This window comes from Gymnodraco acuticeps, unplaced genomic scaffold (genome assembly GCF_902827175.1).
Source record: "Gymnodraco acuticeps unplaced genomic scaffold, fGymAcu1.1, whole genome shotgun sequence".
Classification (NCBI taxonomy): Eukaryota; Metazoa; Chordata; class Actinopteri; order Perciformes; family Bathydraconidae; genus Gymnodraco; species Gymnodraco acuticeps.
Window position 1 is genome coordinate 4029948 of NW_022990699.1, and position 18631 is coordinate 4048578.

At 43.8% G+C, this 18631-nt stretch overlaps 1 protein-coding gene across 6 annotated transcripts in view; it reads left to right on the forward strand.

The window, feature by feature from the left end:
- Positions 1 to 18631, forward strand: part of LOC117555862 (amyloid-beta A4 precursor protein-binding family B member 2) — a 44207-nt gene that overhangs the window by 14749 nt on the left and 10827 nt on the right. For 3 of the 6 annotated variants that reach the window (XM_034230882.1, XM_034230884.1, XM_034230883.1), the window contains exons 9-10: positions 15297 to 15302; positions 17666 to 17780. In XM_034230882.1, coding sequence (XP_034086773.1) covers positions 15297 to 15302; positions 17666 to 17780 — 121 coding nt within the window. Of the gene's footprint in view, positions 1 to 3105; positions 3848 to 15296; positions 15303 to 17665; positions 17781 to 18631 lie in introns of those variants that run through there. The other 3 variants (XM_034230886.1, XM_034230887.1, XM_034230885.1) reach the window with 3 other exon arrangements.

The window sequence follows — 18631 nt, forward strand, 5'->3', positions numbered from 1 at the left end:
TCTTCACTTGCCTTTACTCTTAGTTTTCTATCTAGCTCCTCCTGTCTCTGTTTCTTTCTACATTTCTCTTATTTAGTATTTCTCGTCGTCTTTTAATTTCTGCCACGGTCTCATTAACGCACAGAGGGTGGTTGTTGGATGCAGCCTCCCACTCTTCTTCTCTCTTTGCCTCAACAGCAACACTGCCACAACATTAGTGGTGTATGTGAAATAGAGAAAGAGAAAGAAGGTGAGAAAGAGAGTCCCTCCACCCTCCTCCGTCTCAGAGGATAGAGAGACTCCCTGGCTGTCTCTCAGCGGTAATGGATAAAGTGTGTAGTGAAGAGGGGAGGTTCGGGCCAGTTCTCCCTCTTATCCCTTTTTCTCCCACTCCATCTCTCTCTCCCTCTCTCACAGTGTTACATATTCTCATCTCTTCATCCTCTCCTCCCACCGCTACTTTAAAATCTGAAGCCTGCTTTTTTCAGTTCGGTTTCAGGCCCATGATTTTGAATGTATTATAATTCCACCCTGGCTGGGAATGTGTGTGACTCAGACCATATCTGGTGCTCTGAAACCTCTTTCCATATGTTCAGCAAATTGTTTTATGGTGTGTGTGTGTGTGTGTGTGTGTGTGTGTGTGTGTGTGTGTGTGTGTGTGTGTGTGTGTGTGTGTGTGTGTGTGTGTGTGTGTGTGTGTGTGTGTGTGTGTGTGTGTGTGTGTGTGTGTGTGTGTGTGTGTGTGTGTGTGTGTGTGTGTGTGTGTGTGTGTGTGTGTGTGTGTGTGTGTGTGTGTGTGTGTGTGTGGTGTGTGTGTGTGTGTGTGTGTGTGTGTGTGTGTGTGTGTGTGTGTGTGTGTGTGTGTGTGTGTGGAAAATATATTTAGAGGTCGGAATAGCTTAGTCCTGCCACAAGAGTGCACTATACTCAAAGCCAGTGCATTCAGAGGGAAGACGATATATGTAGACGCTCCTGTCCATGAGTACTTTCTTTCCGTAGATGTATTATTGGTTTAGGTTGATCCTTTATTATCAATTAAGGAGCATTTTACAGCTTACTATTCTTCAGTCATGTATGTGCTTACAAGTTTTGGAAACGCCTTACTGTGTTTCATGCACAAAAAACAGGTTGATAAAGTCATGTTTTTTAAAAAGAGTATACAGAAACTTATTGTTAGAGAATGCATAATCTTCACTGCTAATTATTGTATGGGATAACACATTTGCTCATCTCCAATTACTTTTTTGTGTTTGTGACGGGGCTCTATTTGTCCGTTCAAAAAACACTGGCCTAGTCGGTTGGGTTAAGCTCCACAACTTTATTTACAGCAACAAAACAAAAACGGAACCAGCACAATGTAAACAACAAAAATAAAAGACAAAAACAGGCCGTCCATCACTCATTCAGAGTAAACGTGTTCTGGCTGTTGCCTTCTCTGCAACAAACCCCCGAACACATCCCAGCTGTTGCCTTCACTGCAACATTCTTCGAGTGACACAGTCCGCCCCCACAAGGAACCAACACCGTCCCTTTTGAACCCATGGCCCCTCCCACAGGCTCACCGTCAACAGGTGACACAATCAACTCCAAACCACATTGTCAACATAAATGTAATTTCCTCCAACATGAGGAAACTATCTGCACCAAACATACACAGGTTAACTACCTCTTAACCGTCATTCCCCATAATTAACAAAAGTAAAAATAAATAAGAAATTGCATGGTTCATTTTTAGGAATTTAAAACACGGAAGTGATGCAGCTCCGTCTTTTCTCCGAAATGTTTGGTGTGTTGTGTGTGCGTGTGTGTGTGTCGGCTGTCAGTGGCGGAGTGAGTCACTCATGTGATCCGCTCCGTCACAGTGTTGCATCAATAGATGCAAACTATACTAGATTGTATATGCTCGGCAAGTGTATCTCAGAAAGCTTTACAGCATGTATTCGGATGTGATCATTACATTATTGTATAATCAGTCTGCTTCCAGAGGTGTAGGTGGTTTAGCTGATACACAAGAGACTCATCATTTGTCAGTGAATGAAATGTAAAATAGTTTAGTTTGTTGCTATGTATTTCTAACTGTATTATTTAATATGTTGGTTGAGTTGGCTCATGTATGTATAGTAGAGTCATGATTTCTTTATTTATGAATTGTACTTATCACTTAAAAATACTTCTAAACCTGCTAATGCTGGTGCTGTGGTATGTCTTCAGCAGTGTTGGTGAGATGATGCTGTCCTCTTGGTCCATCCCAGTTTGTCTCCTGATTTAGTGTTCTTCATTTTCTTCAAAAGAAACAATCACAAGAATAACCTTAAAAAAAGAACTTGATCGATCTGTAAAGTCCTTGACCTCAACTCCACACAACACCTTTGGATAGGAACCGGTACATCGAGTTAACACCCCTGAATGTGTGCAAATCCCTGAAGCCATGTTAATGCATCTTGTGGAAAGATTTGTAGAGCGAAGGCTGTTATAGAAACGCATGAATGCTCATGGTTTTGAAATGACATGATGAGATACTATCTAGTTTATGACTGGCTGCGTTTGTGCGTTTCGACTCAGACTGGTGGTTATATAATCCACTGAAGTTAGTAGAGGCAGAAGGAAGAAAAACACATCTGAATGATGTAACGTGAGAATGTGACAGAGAACAGGGAGAATGGGAGCACAGAGTTCAAACAATGAGCTTGAGAAAGGGCAGCAGTGAAAGTGAGACAGAGATGCTTTTAAATGCTTGCATGGAGGGCACTGCAAAGTGTCCTGTGTTTCTCTATCCATCCATCTGAGGAATGTTCCCAGTCTGTCCTCAATGTATCTCCCTCTCTCTCCTTGCCCGATTCAATATGAATGAGTGGGGAAGGACAAGGGGGGGGGGGGGGGGGGGGGGGGGGGGGTGGGGTTGTTCGCTCCTTCAATGAAGTCATAAGTCTATATTTGGAGCCAATCAGCAAGTCATAAACCGTGGTGTGTGTGTGTGTGTGTGTGATGTGTGTGGTGTGGTGTGGTGTGCTGTGATGTGTGTGTTGTATGTGTGGTGTGTGTGTGGTGTGTGTGTGTTTGTGTGTGTGTGTGTGTGTGTGTGTGTGTGTGTGTGTGTGTGTGTGTGTGTGTGTGTGTGTGTGTGTTGATGAGATCATAGGTCTATACCAGGAGCACTCTTGTGTGTGTGTGACGGAGAATGAGCAGGTGTGTCTGTGTTCCCCCCACTTCTCCATCCCCTCGTTCTGTCTGTAATGCTCCTGCACTATTTCCACTCTTTGTCTCCAGCGCTCTTTCTGCCTCCCTCTCGTGCCATTGGCTGCACGGCTTTGCCTCTTCTGCTCTCTGCCTCTCTTTGTTTGTCCCATCGTTGCACTTTAGCAGGGTGTAAGCCTCCCCTCTTCTTGTTTCCCTCCCTCAGTAAGACGAGAGACTGAGAGACAAAGATAGCAGCCTCTGAGGGAGAGGGGAAGATACTTCAGACAAACAGGGGAGAGTGTGTGAGGGAAAAGAGAGAGTGGGGTCTCCTCAGAGCGACGGAGAGCCAGCGAGGGAGGGAGCGGCAGTGCACGCTTCTCTGCTTGCTCTGAGCAGGACTTAGCAGGAGGCTCTTCGGACCAAAGAGCAAAGGAAGCCGACCGTAGGGAAAGATAGGAAGAGAAAAGGTGTAGCCGAGGGAAGAAGAGGAGGAGGAGGAGGAGAGATAGAGAGAAGCAGGGGGAGGGGAAGGGAAGGGAAAGAGGAGAAGGGGATAAGGAACCCCAGAGGAGGAGAAGAGGCAGAGGAGGAGATATTCACCTCTGGGTGCCACGGCTCTAGCAATGTCACCGTGGTTTTGGAACTAACGAAGGAAGTAGTCGTCTGAAACTGGGCGAGCATGTCTGCCTGTGTGAGTACCCCCATCTCTGATTCATTCACCCCTCCATCCCCTCCACTTAAAGTCATTCATTAACACTCCTCTATCTCAACATCACCCCCCCCCCCCCCCCCCCGCTCTCCTCTGTTGATTTCCTACTGCTCTGTTAGTGTAGAGGACACAGCACACAGCTCTCAGCAATACTTTTATACATTAGCTTTCCCTTCATTTCCTCACTCATTTACTTCTTAGCCTCCAAGCCGTGTACTTTGTCTCTCTCTCTCTCTCTCTCTCTCTCTCTCTCTCTCTCTCTCTCTCTCTCTCTCTCTCTCTCTCTCTCTCTCTCTGGCTGGCTGCAGCTGGAGTTACTGAGACATGAGAAAGCAGATAAGAAAGAGATGGCATAAGAGTGAAAGAAAGAAAGAGAGGGGGGAGATAAGCGAAGGGGGATTGAGGAAGACGGGATTAAAGAGTCTGGATGTGTGTGTCACCGCTGTTTGGAGCTGTTCGATATTGCTCTATTTTTTACATATACATCTTGCGCTGCACTCTGAATTTGTTTAAGCGAGGACACACACCTAAGTGAAGGTGTGTGAGCGTGTGATGAATGCCTTCCCTGAATGCATATGTGGAAATTCCCCCTCTTTAGTATCTCCCATAACAAGAAGAGGAGGATGAGGGATGAGCACGAAGATGCTAAGCGAAGAACAAACAGCCGGGGTGAAATGATTTACGGCATTAGGGGGGCAGGTCCCGCTGGTTTTCGTGTCCTTGCCGTGTGACACTTATTAGGATTGACTCCTTAGTGTTTAAAAGCTGAGGACGTGTCCCGCTGTGATGTACGTCTTCAGCAGTGTCTCTGTGTCGCTGATGTCTGTGTGCGTTTCCTGCTATTGAAGTAAACTGTTGTCACCTTTCTCCACTAATAGCTCATCAGCAAACACACACACACATCAAGTACGACACAAACACACTGATTCCACATGTCATCCATATTCATTAGTGCTTTGCTTATTCCCTACAGCTCTCACTTATTTCCTTCCACTGCTGACCTTCTGTGGACAGCTGTGGCATGTAGAAAAAAGGAGGAGAGGATATCAAATAGGAGGAAGAGAGGAGAGAGTAGGGAGGAGGAGAGAGGCACGCAAGCCTCAGGTATCATTAATATTTTAATCCTGAGCACACTAGCAATCTCCTCCGTTCATGTCAATGAAGAGAGTTCCTGCATCGTTGAATTAGCAACAGTCACTCTTCCAGTCATGTCGTCACAGTTGAAGTGCAGCTTGTTTGCCGATGTCAAACCCCTTGTAACCTTAATTAACATGCAATACCCCCCCTGAGGGCCCCCTGGGACGAGGCCTGAACACCTAGACCCACTCGATAGATGCCAGAGTGATTGATGGCCTTTCCTCCCCACTCCTGCAGCGATTTGAGCCCAGTACAGACCTCTCTCTTTCCCTGCAAGTCACCGCTCCTCCACGTCAGCTCCTTCCATCTACCCACAATCCATCACTCCCACTTCTCCACACACAGTTGCACGCCTCGTGTCAGGATATGTCCACCCAGCATCCTCCCAGAAACCCTCATTTTCTAAAGTGTCATTATGGCTGGAGCTGGGTCCCCATTCCCTCTCCAGACCCGAATCATAAGTCAGACTAACACACACACACACACACACACACACACACACACACACACACACACACACACACACACACACACATACCATGTATCCATCACTTCAGGGGACATTACATTGACTTTCATGCATTTCCTGGAGACTTATCCTAACCTTAACCATAACCAACGCATGCCTAACCCTAACCAAGTCTTCACCCTAAAATGAATGATTCCCCTCCATTATGTCCCCATAAGGGAGGCGAGTCCCCACACGTGACTGTGTAAACAGATTTAGGTCCCCACAAGTATAGTAATGCTAGGCCACACACACACACACACACACACACACAAAGACACTCTTTCCTCCTTCTTTCTTAGGTGTTACTCTCTCCCGTCCTTCTCCTCCCTCTCTCTCTTACATTAGCATTGTAAGGCACACCTGCGGTAATCCCCGTCTTCCTGACGGATTAGTCCTCCTGCTCCTCCTATAGATCCCTTCCCTTGTCCCACCAGCCAATAAATCTCCTCCCGATAAACCCTCTCTGGTCGCGGGCCGTGCGGGCGGTGGTGTGAGGTGATGCTGATCAAACAGGGCTGAACGCAGCGGGGCACAGGCAGTGTCTCTCTTCAGACGGTTCAGACCACAGACAGCAGATGTGCTCTCAGACTGAATATATTTGAATACTCAACATGTTGGAAATATTTGGTTTCTGATTATGTTTTTGTAGGGCGCTGTGGATAATAATAATAATATATAATATTTTTATAGCGCCTTTCAGGAAACCCAAGGTCGCTTTACAAGTCGGGTAGGGGGGGGGAGTAGGGGAAAAAAAAGGCAGACAGGTTAAGGACATAAAGAAATGTCATCTGTGGAAGCCTACTGTAAAAAGCACGACCAATCATTTTAGCCGGCCCGGCTAAAATAACTGGATGGCCTACCTGCCTGTCAGCCTTCCATCTGTGCACAAACTTATCTCGTGCCCTCATTGGTCATGTGCGCGTTCGTGTGTGTTGGAGGAGGGGCTCTGTAAGGAAGTCTGAAGGAAGAGGCAGATTTTTTCCTGCTGTGTATTTTCAAATTCTAGCGCACTCGAGCTGGTTTCTCCAAAATGACCTATGGATGGGTTCGCCCAAATTACAAAGAGACGATTAAATAAACTATTGTTTTTGCTCTCACTCTCACTCATACAGACCCTATTGCAAAGAATATCAGCTCAAAGTATTTTTTCTAAATCCAAAGCTTAAAAATAACCCATTTACAAAAGAAATTGAGAAAAGCATCGGTACATTTGTTCAGTTTGATATGCTTGAAAAAGATGAATCAATCCAGTAAGGAAACTTGTTGTGGGTTAATTGAGTAACCCGTTAAAAAGTATGTATATGAGCACATCACTGTAAGTAGAACAAGACAGAGACGGCTATACTCTGCATGAAACATAATGATTTATGGCACATCCAGCTAATTAGGTTACATGCGAACGATATGATCCCAACTGCACTGAGAGGAGCGCAACGTTTCTCTTTACTAACTCGACACCAAATCCCTGCACTCTCCCACTCCCTCTTTATCTCTTTCTCACACACACACACACATTAGTAAGATCATGCATGGGATGTCATACTGAAGTGACATCTCACTGAAGCTCGGTCTCAGTTGAGAATAACGCAGTTGTGTAAAAAACACACACACACTGAGACACACTCCAGAGCAGTGTGATGTATAAATGATCAAGAGCAGAGAGAACAGCAGGACATCATCTTTCTCCCTCTCTCGCCCACCCAAATTCACTCGTTCTGCCCTTCATGCCTCACCCCACCAACCACACACACGCACACCCTTACTCTCTGTCTTTTAATCTCGCCCACCCACCTACCACTGCCCTTAAATATGTAATGAAATACGATGAGTGTTGCCACGTGTGCTGCTCACCTCCTCAGATCGTTGCCCCTCCCTCTGCCACACCAAATGCTCTGAATTGGGTCACAAAGCTGCACAAACTGGTGTTGTGTGTGCGTTTCTCCCTTTTAGTGACACCATTTTCCACAACCAGCTCTGTAAATCTCTGCGTTTTCTTAGAAATGATGCATAGGCACCGAGGCAAACTAATCAAACTGATGCATTGCTTTTGGTGTAAACAACGTCAACTCTCTGCTCAAATCACACAGGCAGTGCCGTGGGCTGTGTGCGCTGTTTAATACACCGTAGACATCAGTTTTATTTTTTTATTTCCACTTGCTTTTGTCCTAGTTTTTTGCCGCCCTGGGCAATATTGGTGATTGTGCATGCCTTGTGAGTGTGTGTAGAGACAGGGAGTGTATGTCGTGTGGTGGTGGTGCCTCCTCCTCCTTCATCGCTGCGCCCTCTCTGCCCCCGGCTGCTCATTGTTGCTGCTCATCTTGGAGCTGTAAACAAGTTTACGGTGTAGAGAGGTAATTACGTACAGACATTCTGCATTAGGCCTAATGGCTGTGGGCCATGACTAATTCACCAGGTTGCAGAGGGGCTTATTCTGCTCTGCTGTCACACACACTTTAACTGCTCCACAGCATCTGTGTTTTACTGGTCTTGCTCTTAGTAACACACACATTAACTCCCACATCTTGCTCCATAAACTCTTTTGGTCACTTTGCCATCTCAGTATAAAAGGTATAGTTTGGGGAAATATGGTTTTGCAAGTCCGCTTTCTTGCCAAGAGATGAGGAGTGATGGGAAGATGGACAATATTCAGTCTCTGTGTTTTAAGAAATGAGCTAGAGCCAGTTGGAGATTACATTAGCTCAGCCTACAAACTGAAAGCAGCAAGGTGCCTCATTTCTTTCATTCACACACACATGACATTTTATCTTGTGTGTGTTTAAAACCAGGCACAAGGACTCTCCGGACAGGTCTTTCAGGTCATTGTCATTTTTACAAACAATAAGAAACATGTGTGACGTGATATAGTTTATTCACCAGCTCAAGTCATTTATGTAGCCTGAAATTAGACATCTCCCCTGTATGGCTTTACGTCCTGTGCAACACATCACATGTTCTCATACTTTCAGTTCATATAAGGGAGAAACTTTGGAAATCAGAGAGGACGGAATCCTTTTTGGCATTTACTGTAATGCATAGAAAGTGGACAGAAGTAGGTGATGAATGAGGTATGAGGAAACTGAATGTATATATGAAGTTATATTAGAAAAAATATGTAATATTAATAGAGCACTGCAGGTTTATTTATCAACTGTAAATGCTATCTTAGGCATACCTTTTTGACAACCATGTGAAGAGGATCCTTAAAAGATTATGGTTTATGCTAAAATAATACTCACCAATATATCTTCATTATGTTTTTAGGACTCAAATCAATAATGGATTTGCTTCAGAAATCCAGTATTAGTCGGGCTCTAATTACACTGAACAAAAATATAAATGCAACACTTTTGTTTTTGCTCCCATTTTTCATGAGATGAACTCAAAGATCTTAAACATTTTCTATATACACAAAATAACCATTTCTCTCAAATATTGTTCACAAATCTGAAAAAATCTGTGATAGTGAGCACTTCTCCTTTGCCGAGATAATCCATCCAATGTTCATTTCTCTACCATAAGCCGTCTCCAAAGGCGTTTCAGAGAATTTGGCAGTACATCCAACCGGCCTCACAATCGCAGACCACGTGTAACCACACCAGCCCAGGACCTCCACATCCAGCATGTTCACCTCCGAGATCGTCTGAGACCAGCCACTCGGACAGCTGCTGCAACAATCGGTTTGCATAACCAAAGAATGTCTGCACAAACTGTCAGAAACCGTCTATGGGAAGCTCATCTGCATGCTCGTCGTCCTCATCGGGGTCTCGACCTGACTCTGGTTCGTCGTCGTAACCGACTTCAGTGGGCAAATGCTCACATTCGATGGCGTCTGGCACATTGGAGACGTGTTCTCTTCACGGATGAATCCCGGTTTTCACTGTTCAGGGCAGATGGCAGACAGCGTGTGTGGCGTCGTGTGGGTGAGCGGTTTTCTGATGTCAATGTTGTGAATCGAGTGGCCCATGGTGGTGGTGGGGTTATGGTATGGGCAGGCGTATGTTATGGACGACGAACACAGGTGCATTTTATTGATGGCATTGTGAATGCACAGAGATACCGTGACGAGATCCTGAGGCCCATTGTTGTGCCATTCATCCACGACCATCACCTCATGTTGCAGCATGATAATGCACGGCCCCATGTTGCAAGGATCTGTACACAATTCCTGGAGGCTGAAAACATCCCAGTTCTTGCATGGCCAGCATACTCACCGGACATGTCACCCATTGGGCATGTTTGGGATGCTCTGGATCGGCGTATACGACAGCGTGTTCCAGTTCCTGCCAATATCCAGCAACTTCGCACAGCCATTGAAGAGGAGTGGACCAACATTCCACAGGCCACAATCAACAACCTGATCAACTCTATGCGAAGGAGATGTGTTGCACTGCGTGAGGCAAATGGTGGTCACACCAGATACTGACTGGTTTTCGGACCCCCCCAGACCCCCCCAATAAAGCAAAACTGCACGTTTCAGAGTGGCCTTTTATTGTGGCCAGCCTAAGGCACACCTGTGCAATAATCATGCTGTCTAATCAGCATCTTGATATGCCACACCTGTGAGGTGGGATGGATTATCTCGGCAAAGGAGAAGTGCTCACTATCACAGATTTTTTCAGATTTGTGAACAATATTTGAGAGAAATGGTTATTTTGTGTATATAGAAAATGTTTTAGATCTTTGAGTTCATCTCATGAGACATGGGAGCAAAAACAAAAGTGTTGCGGTTATATTTTTGTTCAGTGTATAATATTGGATATCTAAGCATGCTAATGACACAACTTGAAATACCAGTTAGTGGACACTAGCATTGCATCAATAGTGTAGTACTACTGTAATACTAAGCCAATATCTGTCGGCAGCGCTCTAAAGTGTTTACTTTTCATCTCTGCTTTTTGACTATCTGTGACTTTTATTTTATTTTTATCGCCGTATTCTACGTTCCATTACAATAAACTACAATCAGCTTCAGTCATGAGCAACACACGCTGTTTTCTGCAAACACAATTATCAGCAGTTTCCTCACAGCAGTGTATTGCAATATTTATTAAGTTTAGACGATAGGAAATTGAGGATTGTCGAGCAGATTAAGGGAAATAAAAAAGCATTTGTAGGCTGTGACAGCAGTAAGTATTTCTTCACTTTTTCAGCACTTACAAAGGGAGCTTTAGGGTGGATTTCATCTTCAGCTACTTCTTATAATTCTCATGAATATTATTATAGCTGTCATCTTTTTGTGTTCATATAGTCTTTTTACTGATAATTGAATTCAGATGAAAGAAACTGCAGTGCTTTGCTTAATGGAGGATGATTTCACGCTGCATTACGTTTTAAAGTAAGCTTATAAAACAAAGTGTCTCACACAGCTGTTGCAAGAAAAAACAGCTTTTTCCAAAGGACAACGATTGGAGTGAAGCAGCTACTAAATATAAATATGCCTGCAAGGTGTTTTTGTATTCTCTTTGTGTGATGAAAGGGCTTTCCTCTGAATCACCATCAAGCTGCTGTCTCCACTCAGCGCTGCTCTCACCTGCCACGTAGAAGTGATGAATCTCACTGGATCAGATCCACATTTTCTTTGGACTCTTGCCAAAGTCACAACACTGTAATCATATCAGTCCAGTCACAATCAATAAGTGCAACATATTTCCCCGGATCACACACACTGTACACACTGTACACACTGCACACACACACACCTGGCCCTCACTCCCTCCCATCTTCTTTCTGCTGACAGGAGTCACAAGAACTTCCTCCTCCGACGTTTCTAATCAGCATTTGGCTGTGCAATTAGCATAATTTTACATTACATTTATTGTCTTCTGTTTGCTATTGTAGTAAAGTGTTTTTATTGTATGTACAGCACTTTGGCTCAACCAAAAATCGTTTTAAAAATGTGCTATATAAATAAAACTTGATTACATGTTAGACGCTTTTATCCAAAGCGACTTACATACTCAATACTGTGGGCAATCCCCACAGGAGCAATTTCGGGTGAAGTGTCTTGCCCAGGGACACAACGACATGCTGACTGCAGTGGGGTTTGTACCTGCACTAGACCATTGCGCCACATGCCTCCCATGCATATGTAATTTCATTAACATAGCGGCCCAGACACTCTGTAAAGCTGTTAATTGAAGTCTGTGTGAAGTGTGTGGGATGCCACGGCGCCCCGTGTGTCGGTGTGCGTGTGTGACAGATGGTTTGGGGAGTCTCCACTGAGCGATACTGGGAGCTTCAGAGCAGGAGACGTGCGGCAGAGCGGGGGGAATACTTACGTGTTGTTTTCACAGCCTCTTATAATGCCTCTTTTACTGCAGCCGTTGTGGACACTTTGGTTTTATTACAACATTTTAGCACCTCGTGAAGTCATTCTTTACAAAGTTTGTGGAAACATTTGAATGATACAGTATTATCAGTACAAATAGCCAATTGTAATGCTTTTGGGGAAAAAAGTAAACACAGAGCCGTTTTTGCTGATGTCCCTCAATCCATTGACCTTTTTAATTATTAGCTGTAATTCTTCTCATGTTATGGGTAACAAAAGTAAACAATGTGGAATCATGTTACGTTTAATATACTAGGCAAAGGTTAGCTATACCAGAAACAAAGGAATTACATGAAATTCAACTTCAAATACAAGTTTACCATATTTAATAATAAGTTATAAAACATGATTTGTATAATTCACAGTTTCAAAATGTAAGAATAATCTTGATGCAAACTGAGTTTAAATAAAGCTGTGTAGTGTTCAATGTGTATAGAGATATAATAATTTCATGCAGAAAACCGTTTTAATGGTTGCAAAGACATCACTTTCACAACCTCCCCTCAGAATCACTGGTCTACAGCATTTTGCATTATTATTTTTTCGTCTCACATTTGTCTTCAGCACTTGACAGCAGTTTATGAGATTTTAACAATATATTTGAATGGCCTGTATGTAATTCAATGAATAGGAAAATAACTGTAGGTATAGGAGATCCAAATATAACTGAAATGTGTAAATGCATCAGGCCCTGAATATCAACGACTGAACCATGTTTAAATGTGGTAAATTCTCATACAGTAAGTGTACAAATGCTAATGCTGCTACGTGCTGTTTGTCCTGCTGAAGCTGGGGTGATGTCAGAGCTGCAGACTCCAGTTCATCTGCAGTCGTGACCTCATTTAATCTCCGAGTTGTACGCATCCTCTCAGCGAGGCTGCCTCACAGCCGGCCAGGATCAAAGAGAGATTGGTAGTGAGTCAGTCGTCCTTTATTCCGCTTTGGAAAGATGTGGGGAGCAGTGAGAGAGGAAAAAACACATGAGTGGTGGGAGTATTGCTTTAACTCATCCCTCTGCTTTCATTCCTTTCATCTCGTACCTCGTTTAACCTTTTTCTCTACTTAGTGTCTCACACCTCCGTCTCATTCCTCTCTACTTTACTACCAGATTTTCATTTTTGCTTTTTGGTCTTTCGCCTTTATCACTCCCCTCTTTTGACATTTGATATATCCATCATCGTCCTTCCTCACTTCCCTGCCAAAAACTCTCCCAAAACCTCTGAGGTCTATGTGTCATCCATCTTGGGGTTTTAGTTGATTGGCTGCCTGCCTCTCTCCACCATGTGTCATCCCCTCCATTAACCGAGATCAGAGATAAATGTCCCTAATGTCAAAGTAAGAACACACCCATTTCTTTCTGTCTCCATAAAATGTCAAATCTTTTGAAAAAGCTGTTTGCCTGAAAGCATCCTGTGTCTTTTCATATCTGCGTTACAATCATTGGAATCTAAATGTCTTTATTTCACATGTAGAGAGGAGAATTTCCACACATGAATACATACATGAATTTGAAAATCCCCCACAAGAATTAAATATCTGTTCCCAAAGCTTAATGTGGAGAAAAGGAAAACAGCAGATTATGCATTTCAATTAGTTCATTTATTTAAATGCCCTAAAATATGTAATGCGTTTATTAGTGGATGACAGTATTACTTTAGGACTTAATGATAACGCCTGGGTGTTGTGATCACCTTCATTAACATTTTAAATTAGGCATTATAGTCAAAATGAAAGAGACAGTTTTGTAATTTCACTGCCTCAAGAGGCTTAAGTCATTGTATTTTAAAAGCTTGATATTATTCATTGCTGGCTCATTTCCGGTGTGAAAGAACAAAAGTGTTGACCAATGGCCGACAGATTCACTTGTGATCATAAACACACGGTAGAAGTTTTGTAGGAAGAAGTCTTTGCTGTGTTTGAATCATAGTTCTTCCATCAGTAATAAAGCGTATGCAACACTTTGACACTTGTATGCAAATCAGTGGGAACGAAAATCAAAGAAAGGGGAATATTGCAGAGGTGTGGAGAGAGCAGCTTTTGGTCCTTGCAGGATCCTGACACTGAAATTCAATTCCAGCAATGTGACTCAAAGTGAAGAAAGAAGAAGAAATGAAGCAGGAAGAAATACAATGGACTCGGAGCAAAAGGAAAAGTCATGAATGGAAGTCAAAAATGGGAAATACACAGAGACAAATATGCATTTGAACACATGCAGACACACATGGTACGTAGCACACAGACTGCTTCCTACCTCATTCACACCAACGCAACTCCGGTTCAAGCTCTGTGCTAGAGCTTTTCAGGTTCAGAACCGGTTCTTCGGTTTAGCTCCGGCTCTTTTCACACTGCCCAGAGTCCGACTGGTGCTGCGTCATTGCGTCATCGTTTGTGCCATGACGTAACCGTTTGCGTGCCTGCTTCATAAAGCCAAATCGCGCGGAAACCCCTCTGTACCTCTTCGGAAGACCAGATTCCCAGTAAGTAGTAGGTCTCTTCAGTGGACCACTGCTGCTTGTTAAGTTTCTCCATCGTTGTGTACAAGCTGGATAAAACGCGGGCTTCTTGTTGTTGTTCAGGAGTTGATCCCGCCCCTGCCCCCGCCTCGACGTAAGCGTGACGTATGCGGTGCTTTTGCTCTGGCCGGACAATTTTTTTGGTGCTTGAAACGAACCGGATTCCGGAGCTAAGAGGCTGCTCCACTGCGGTGTGAGCAGGAAACCCCGGTGCTTTTCAAGCTCCAGCCCTGAACCGGCCCTGAAACACCGTTGGTGTGAATGAGGTATAAGTGGATCATCAAAGAATCAAAGGCAGACGTGTTTGAATGAAAGCCTCTGTTCTTTATTCATCCTGAGACTCCACAGGATGGAAGAGAGCGGTGAGAGTTTCACTGCTGATATGAATCTTTTGCGTTGCAACTCTGTCCTTTTCTTTGGGCTTCTCCTGTCGTGGAAAGAGAGTGAGGAGAGGAAGATTGAATGCAGAGAGGATGAAAGGGAGATGGGGAGGAGGAAAAGGTGGAGGGAAATCTGAAGCAACAGTGTGCGTGCGTGTGTGTGTGTGTGTGCGTGTACGAGTGCGTTGGAACATCTAACAGGAAATGTGTGCTGTGTCATATTATTGTGTAACGCTGAGCCACTGAAATAAAAAACACACAGACCTCAGCTCATGAACACACACACACACACACACCTCGCAGGAAGACCGTGATTGAGGTGAAAGAGCATTGTGTTTCAGAGTTGGGTGTGTGTATTAACATTTCTCTTGTTTTTTGTCCCCCTGTCTCTTTCTATTCAACCCTCTGCTCCCTTTACATCTTTTGGCATACCACATGTTTTCTCATCCTTCCTTCTTTGACTCATTTATTCTTTACCAATGTTTGCGTCACCACCTTCTTTTCTCTCTACTCCATTCCTTTCCTTTATTTCCCTCCCTCCCTCCTGCTTCCCGGGACCCAGAGAAAGGTAATGGCTCTTTCTGGTGTGTTTGATTGTGATCGTCGTGCCTCTCCATTGTTTCAGTAATTGTTTTGCCAAGACCCCCCCCCCCTCCAACCCCCCACCCTTGTGCAATCACATACTGTATGTCACCTCAGGTATCAAATCAGTAGCTTTGCCTCGCCCAAAGTCACTGTTGCTCGTTCAGGAGTACAGCACCAACAAAGGTCTAAACCTGGTGTTAAATCATCAGCGAGCCACACTGGTTGTTTCCCCATCAGGAGATGCTTGATGTTTAATAGCAGTCTGATCCCCCAGAGAGCGAGCAGGAGTCATAAAAGAACCATTTGTAGTGTGCAAGGCAAGGCCACTCCTGCTGTTTTGGTGACACACTGCCTAAATGTCCGTGAAGGAAGCGCACTGGATACACACACTTGCACACACACACACACACTTACTCAAACACATCATTTTTCTGGCCACAGGCACAGAGCAATATCGATCCAAATTGTGTGAGCACACAATTAAGCAGAGGAGACAGTCCAGTTAATGGACTCGTAAACACAAAGACGGCGCTGTGATAAATGCTGTTTGTGTTTGCCGTATTTCTGTGTTTGTATTCGGGAGGGACAGAAAGAGAGTGTGTGTGTGTGTGTGTGTGTGTGTGTGTGTGTGTGTGTGTGTGTGTGTGTGTGTGTGTGGTGTGTGTGTGTGTGTGTGTGTGTGTGTGTGTGTGTGTGTGTGTGTGTGTGTGTGTGTGTGTGTGTGTGTGTGTGTGTGTGTGTGTGTGTGTGTGTGTGTGTGTGTGTGTGCGTGCGTGCGTGCGTGCGTGTTGGCTTGGCTTCATCTGGCAACCCTGACATGGACTCCTCTGCATGCGCCCCGTGTTCATGTTTACTAAAACACTTCAGGAACCTCCTACCTCAGTGTTCTGCAGCTTGACGAACCCGATAATGAGGAAGAAATGCATCCATCTTTCATCTTCTGTGTGTGCATGTGTGCTGTCTCTTCCACGTGTAGCTTTGATTCGTATACCACCCACTTTCTGCAGAATGCTTCGTCTCTCAGTCAGTCTCACCGCGCCTGGCACATTGTTTCCTGGGGCACTGGGACACACATCTGCCTGTGTGTGTGTGTGTGTGTGTGTGTGTGTGTGTGTGTGTGTGTGTGTGTGTGTGTGTGTGTGTGTGTGTGTGTGTGTGTGTGTGTGTGTGTGTGTGTGTGTGTGTATTTCATTTGTAGCCCAAAATCAGTTCAGGTATCACAGCAACACCAGCTAAGCTTATGGCAGCCTGCAAGTGACAAATAATGAAGCAAAATGTTTCACGATAAATGAGGGCGCTAATGAGAGAATTACGTAAATGTATCATGATGCAAAATGGAGTAATTGTGACTTGCAATCCATTTCAGTGTCTCTTTATTCCATTGAAGAATAGCTGACAACGCAAACAGGTGCAGAGTGGGGGCGGGGGACAAGTTTGAGTCTCGAAGACCAAGGACAGAACAAAATATGAGAATAAAGATGTCAAACCCGCTTTAATGGAACAGTAAATGATAATGGGAGTGAGAATAAAATGTGGACTCAAAACCTTGAGAGATTTCAAATGGACAGCAATGTGTTCATATATTGAACTCAAGCCTAAGGGAATGTAAAATACAAATTGGCAATCATATCCACATACTGGCCCTAAGAAAGGTGGTTTCATCTTAATATCCAACCATTTCAAAGGTGGCTCTCCAAGGAGTGATGCTGGGAGGCTTTGAGATGAAAACTGTACTCTATCTGCTGCACAACCAGCAAGTAGCAGATATTCAGTGCATTCATATTAAGTGGATACAACCTGACTCTCCCACATTCAATATATGGAATGAAGTAGTGTTATCATTTGGAACAAATGTTGTTAAGGCAAATTTACAAAGAGATTGAATTCTGCGATGGCCTATTCACGTTGAAGGGATAGTTGTACTGACTTAAACCTGAATCACCCACGGCTTGTCCCTCGAGTCTTCATCTTCAGATACACATATACACACATACCTCATGCTTTACATGCTACAATAATTCCCTTGTTAGGAAGGAAGACCCCTGCCTGCTTTTTTCTTGATTGTTTGTATTTCCCATTTCTTCTTCAAAACGTTTCTCTCTCTGTTAAATTAGATACCTATATTGGTTTGTTTTTTGCTTCCTTTGACATGCAAGCTGTGCAGTTAGAAAATGTGTAAAGAAATAAGCATACATGCTGGTGAGGCCTAGTATACTGAATTACCTTTCTTATTGGACACCAGAGAACCTTATTACTGCCTCTTTAACAAAACCAAATGTGTGGTACATCAGCTGTAAAGGTCCATTTGGTTTATTTCTTAATGTGTCTTCTCTCCGTGTTTTGCAGGGACTTTGCCTACGTGGCGAGAGACAAAAACACGCGGGTGCTGAAGTGCCACGTGTTCAGATGTGATACTCCTGCCGCAGCCATCGCCACAAGTCTCCACGAAATCTGCTCCAAGGTGGGTGTCATTACCTTCGCATGAATGAGCCTATCTGCTGCTCTGAAGCACGTTATGAGGCTTTAATCAGGGTTTCTATTAAAGATATTCTGATGGAGTTATTCAGAGGTACTTTTTTGAAATAACTACTCCTACAGGCAAGGTATATCAACCTTATAACCAGGATTGGAAAACATAGTGCCAATACACGTTTCTGTTATCTTTTACCGGAGAAGTAAGAGGAGAGACATGGAGGAAAGTTGTAAGAGCCTATACAGCAAGGAAAGGAGATAAGAGTCACATTTCAGAGCAAAAAAGTCTGTTCTATATATATAATACCAAATACTTGGCATACAATACAACAGGATCACATCCTATTTACACATTTTACACATTGGTGATGATTTACTAACCCTGACCCAGTAATCAGGAGGTTCGTGCACAGAGTACTACAGGATGCTGAACATTTCTTTTATATTATATACTGTCACTCAATTTTACATTTTAAATTCGAATTACACTCTTTGTGGACACTATCCTGTGCTATTGTGTACTTCAATGTTATTACTTGGCTGCTAAAACACCTGAATTTCCCTGTAGGGATCAATAAGGGTTTATCTTATTAGACCAAATCTTTCCAAAATACAACAATTCCATATGCTTCTAACCTTTTGAATATCTATTAAAGGGGACCTGACATGCAAAATGCACTTTGTGATGTATTTTATACATAAATATGTGTCCCCGGTGCGTCGGGGAACTCACGCAGCGTCAGAAAATAAAACCCTCTCTCTTTTCCTCCGTACCCAAATCTTTTAAAAACGGGTGTACAACGAGCTGATACAGATTTCCATCTGAACTGACGTGTCCAT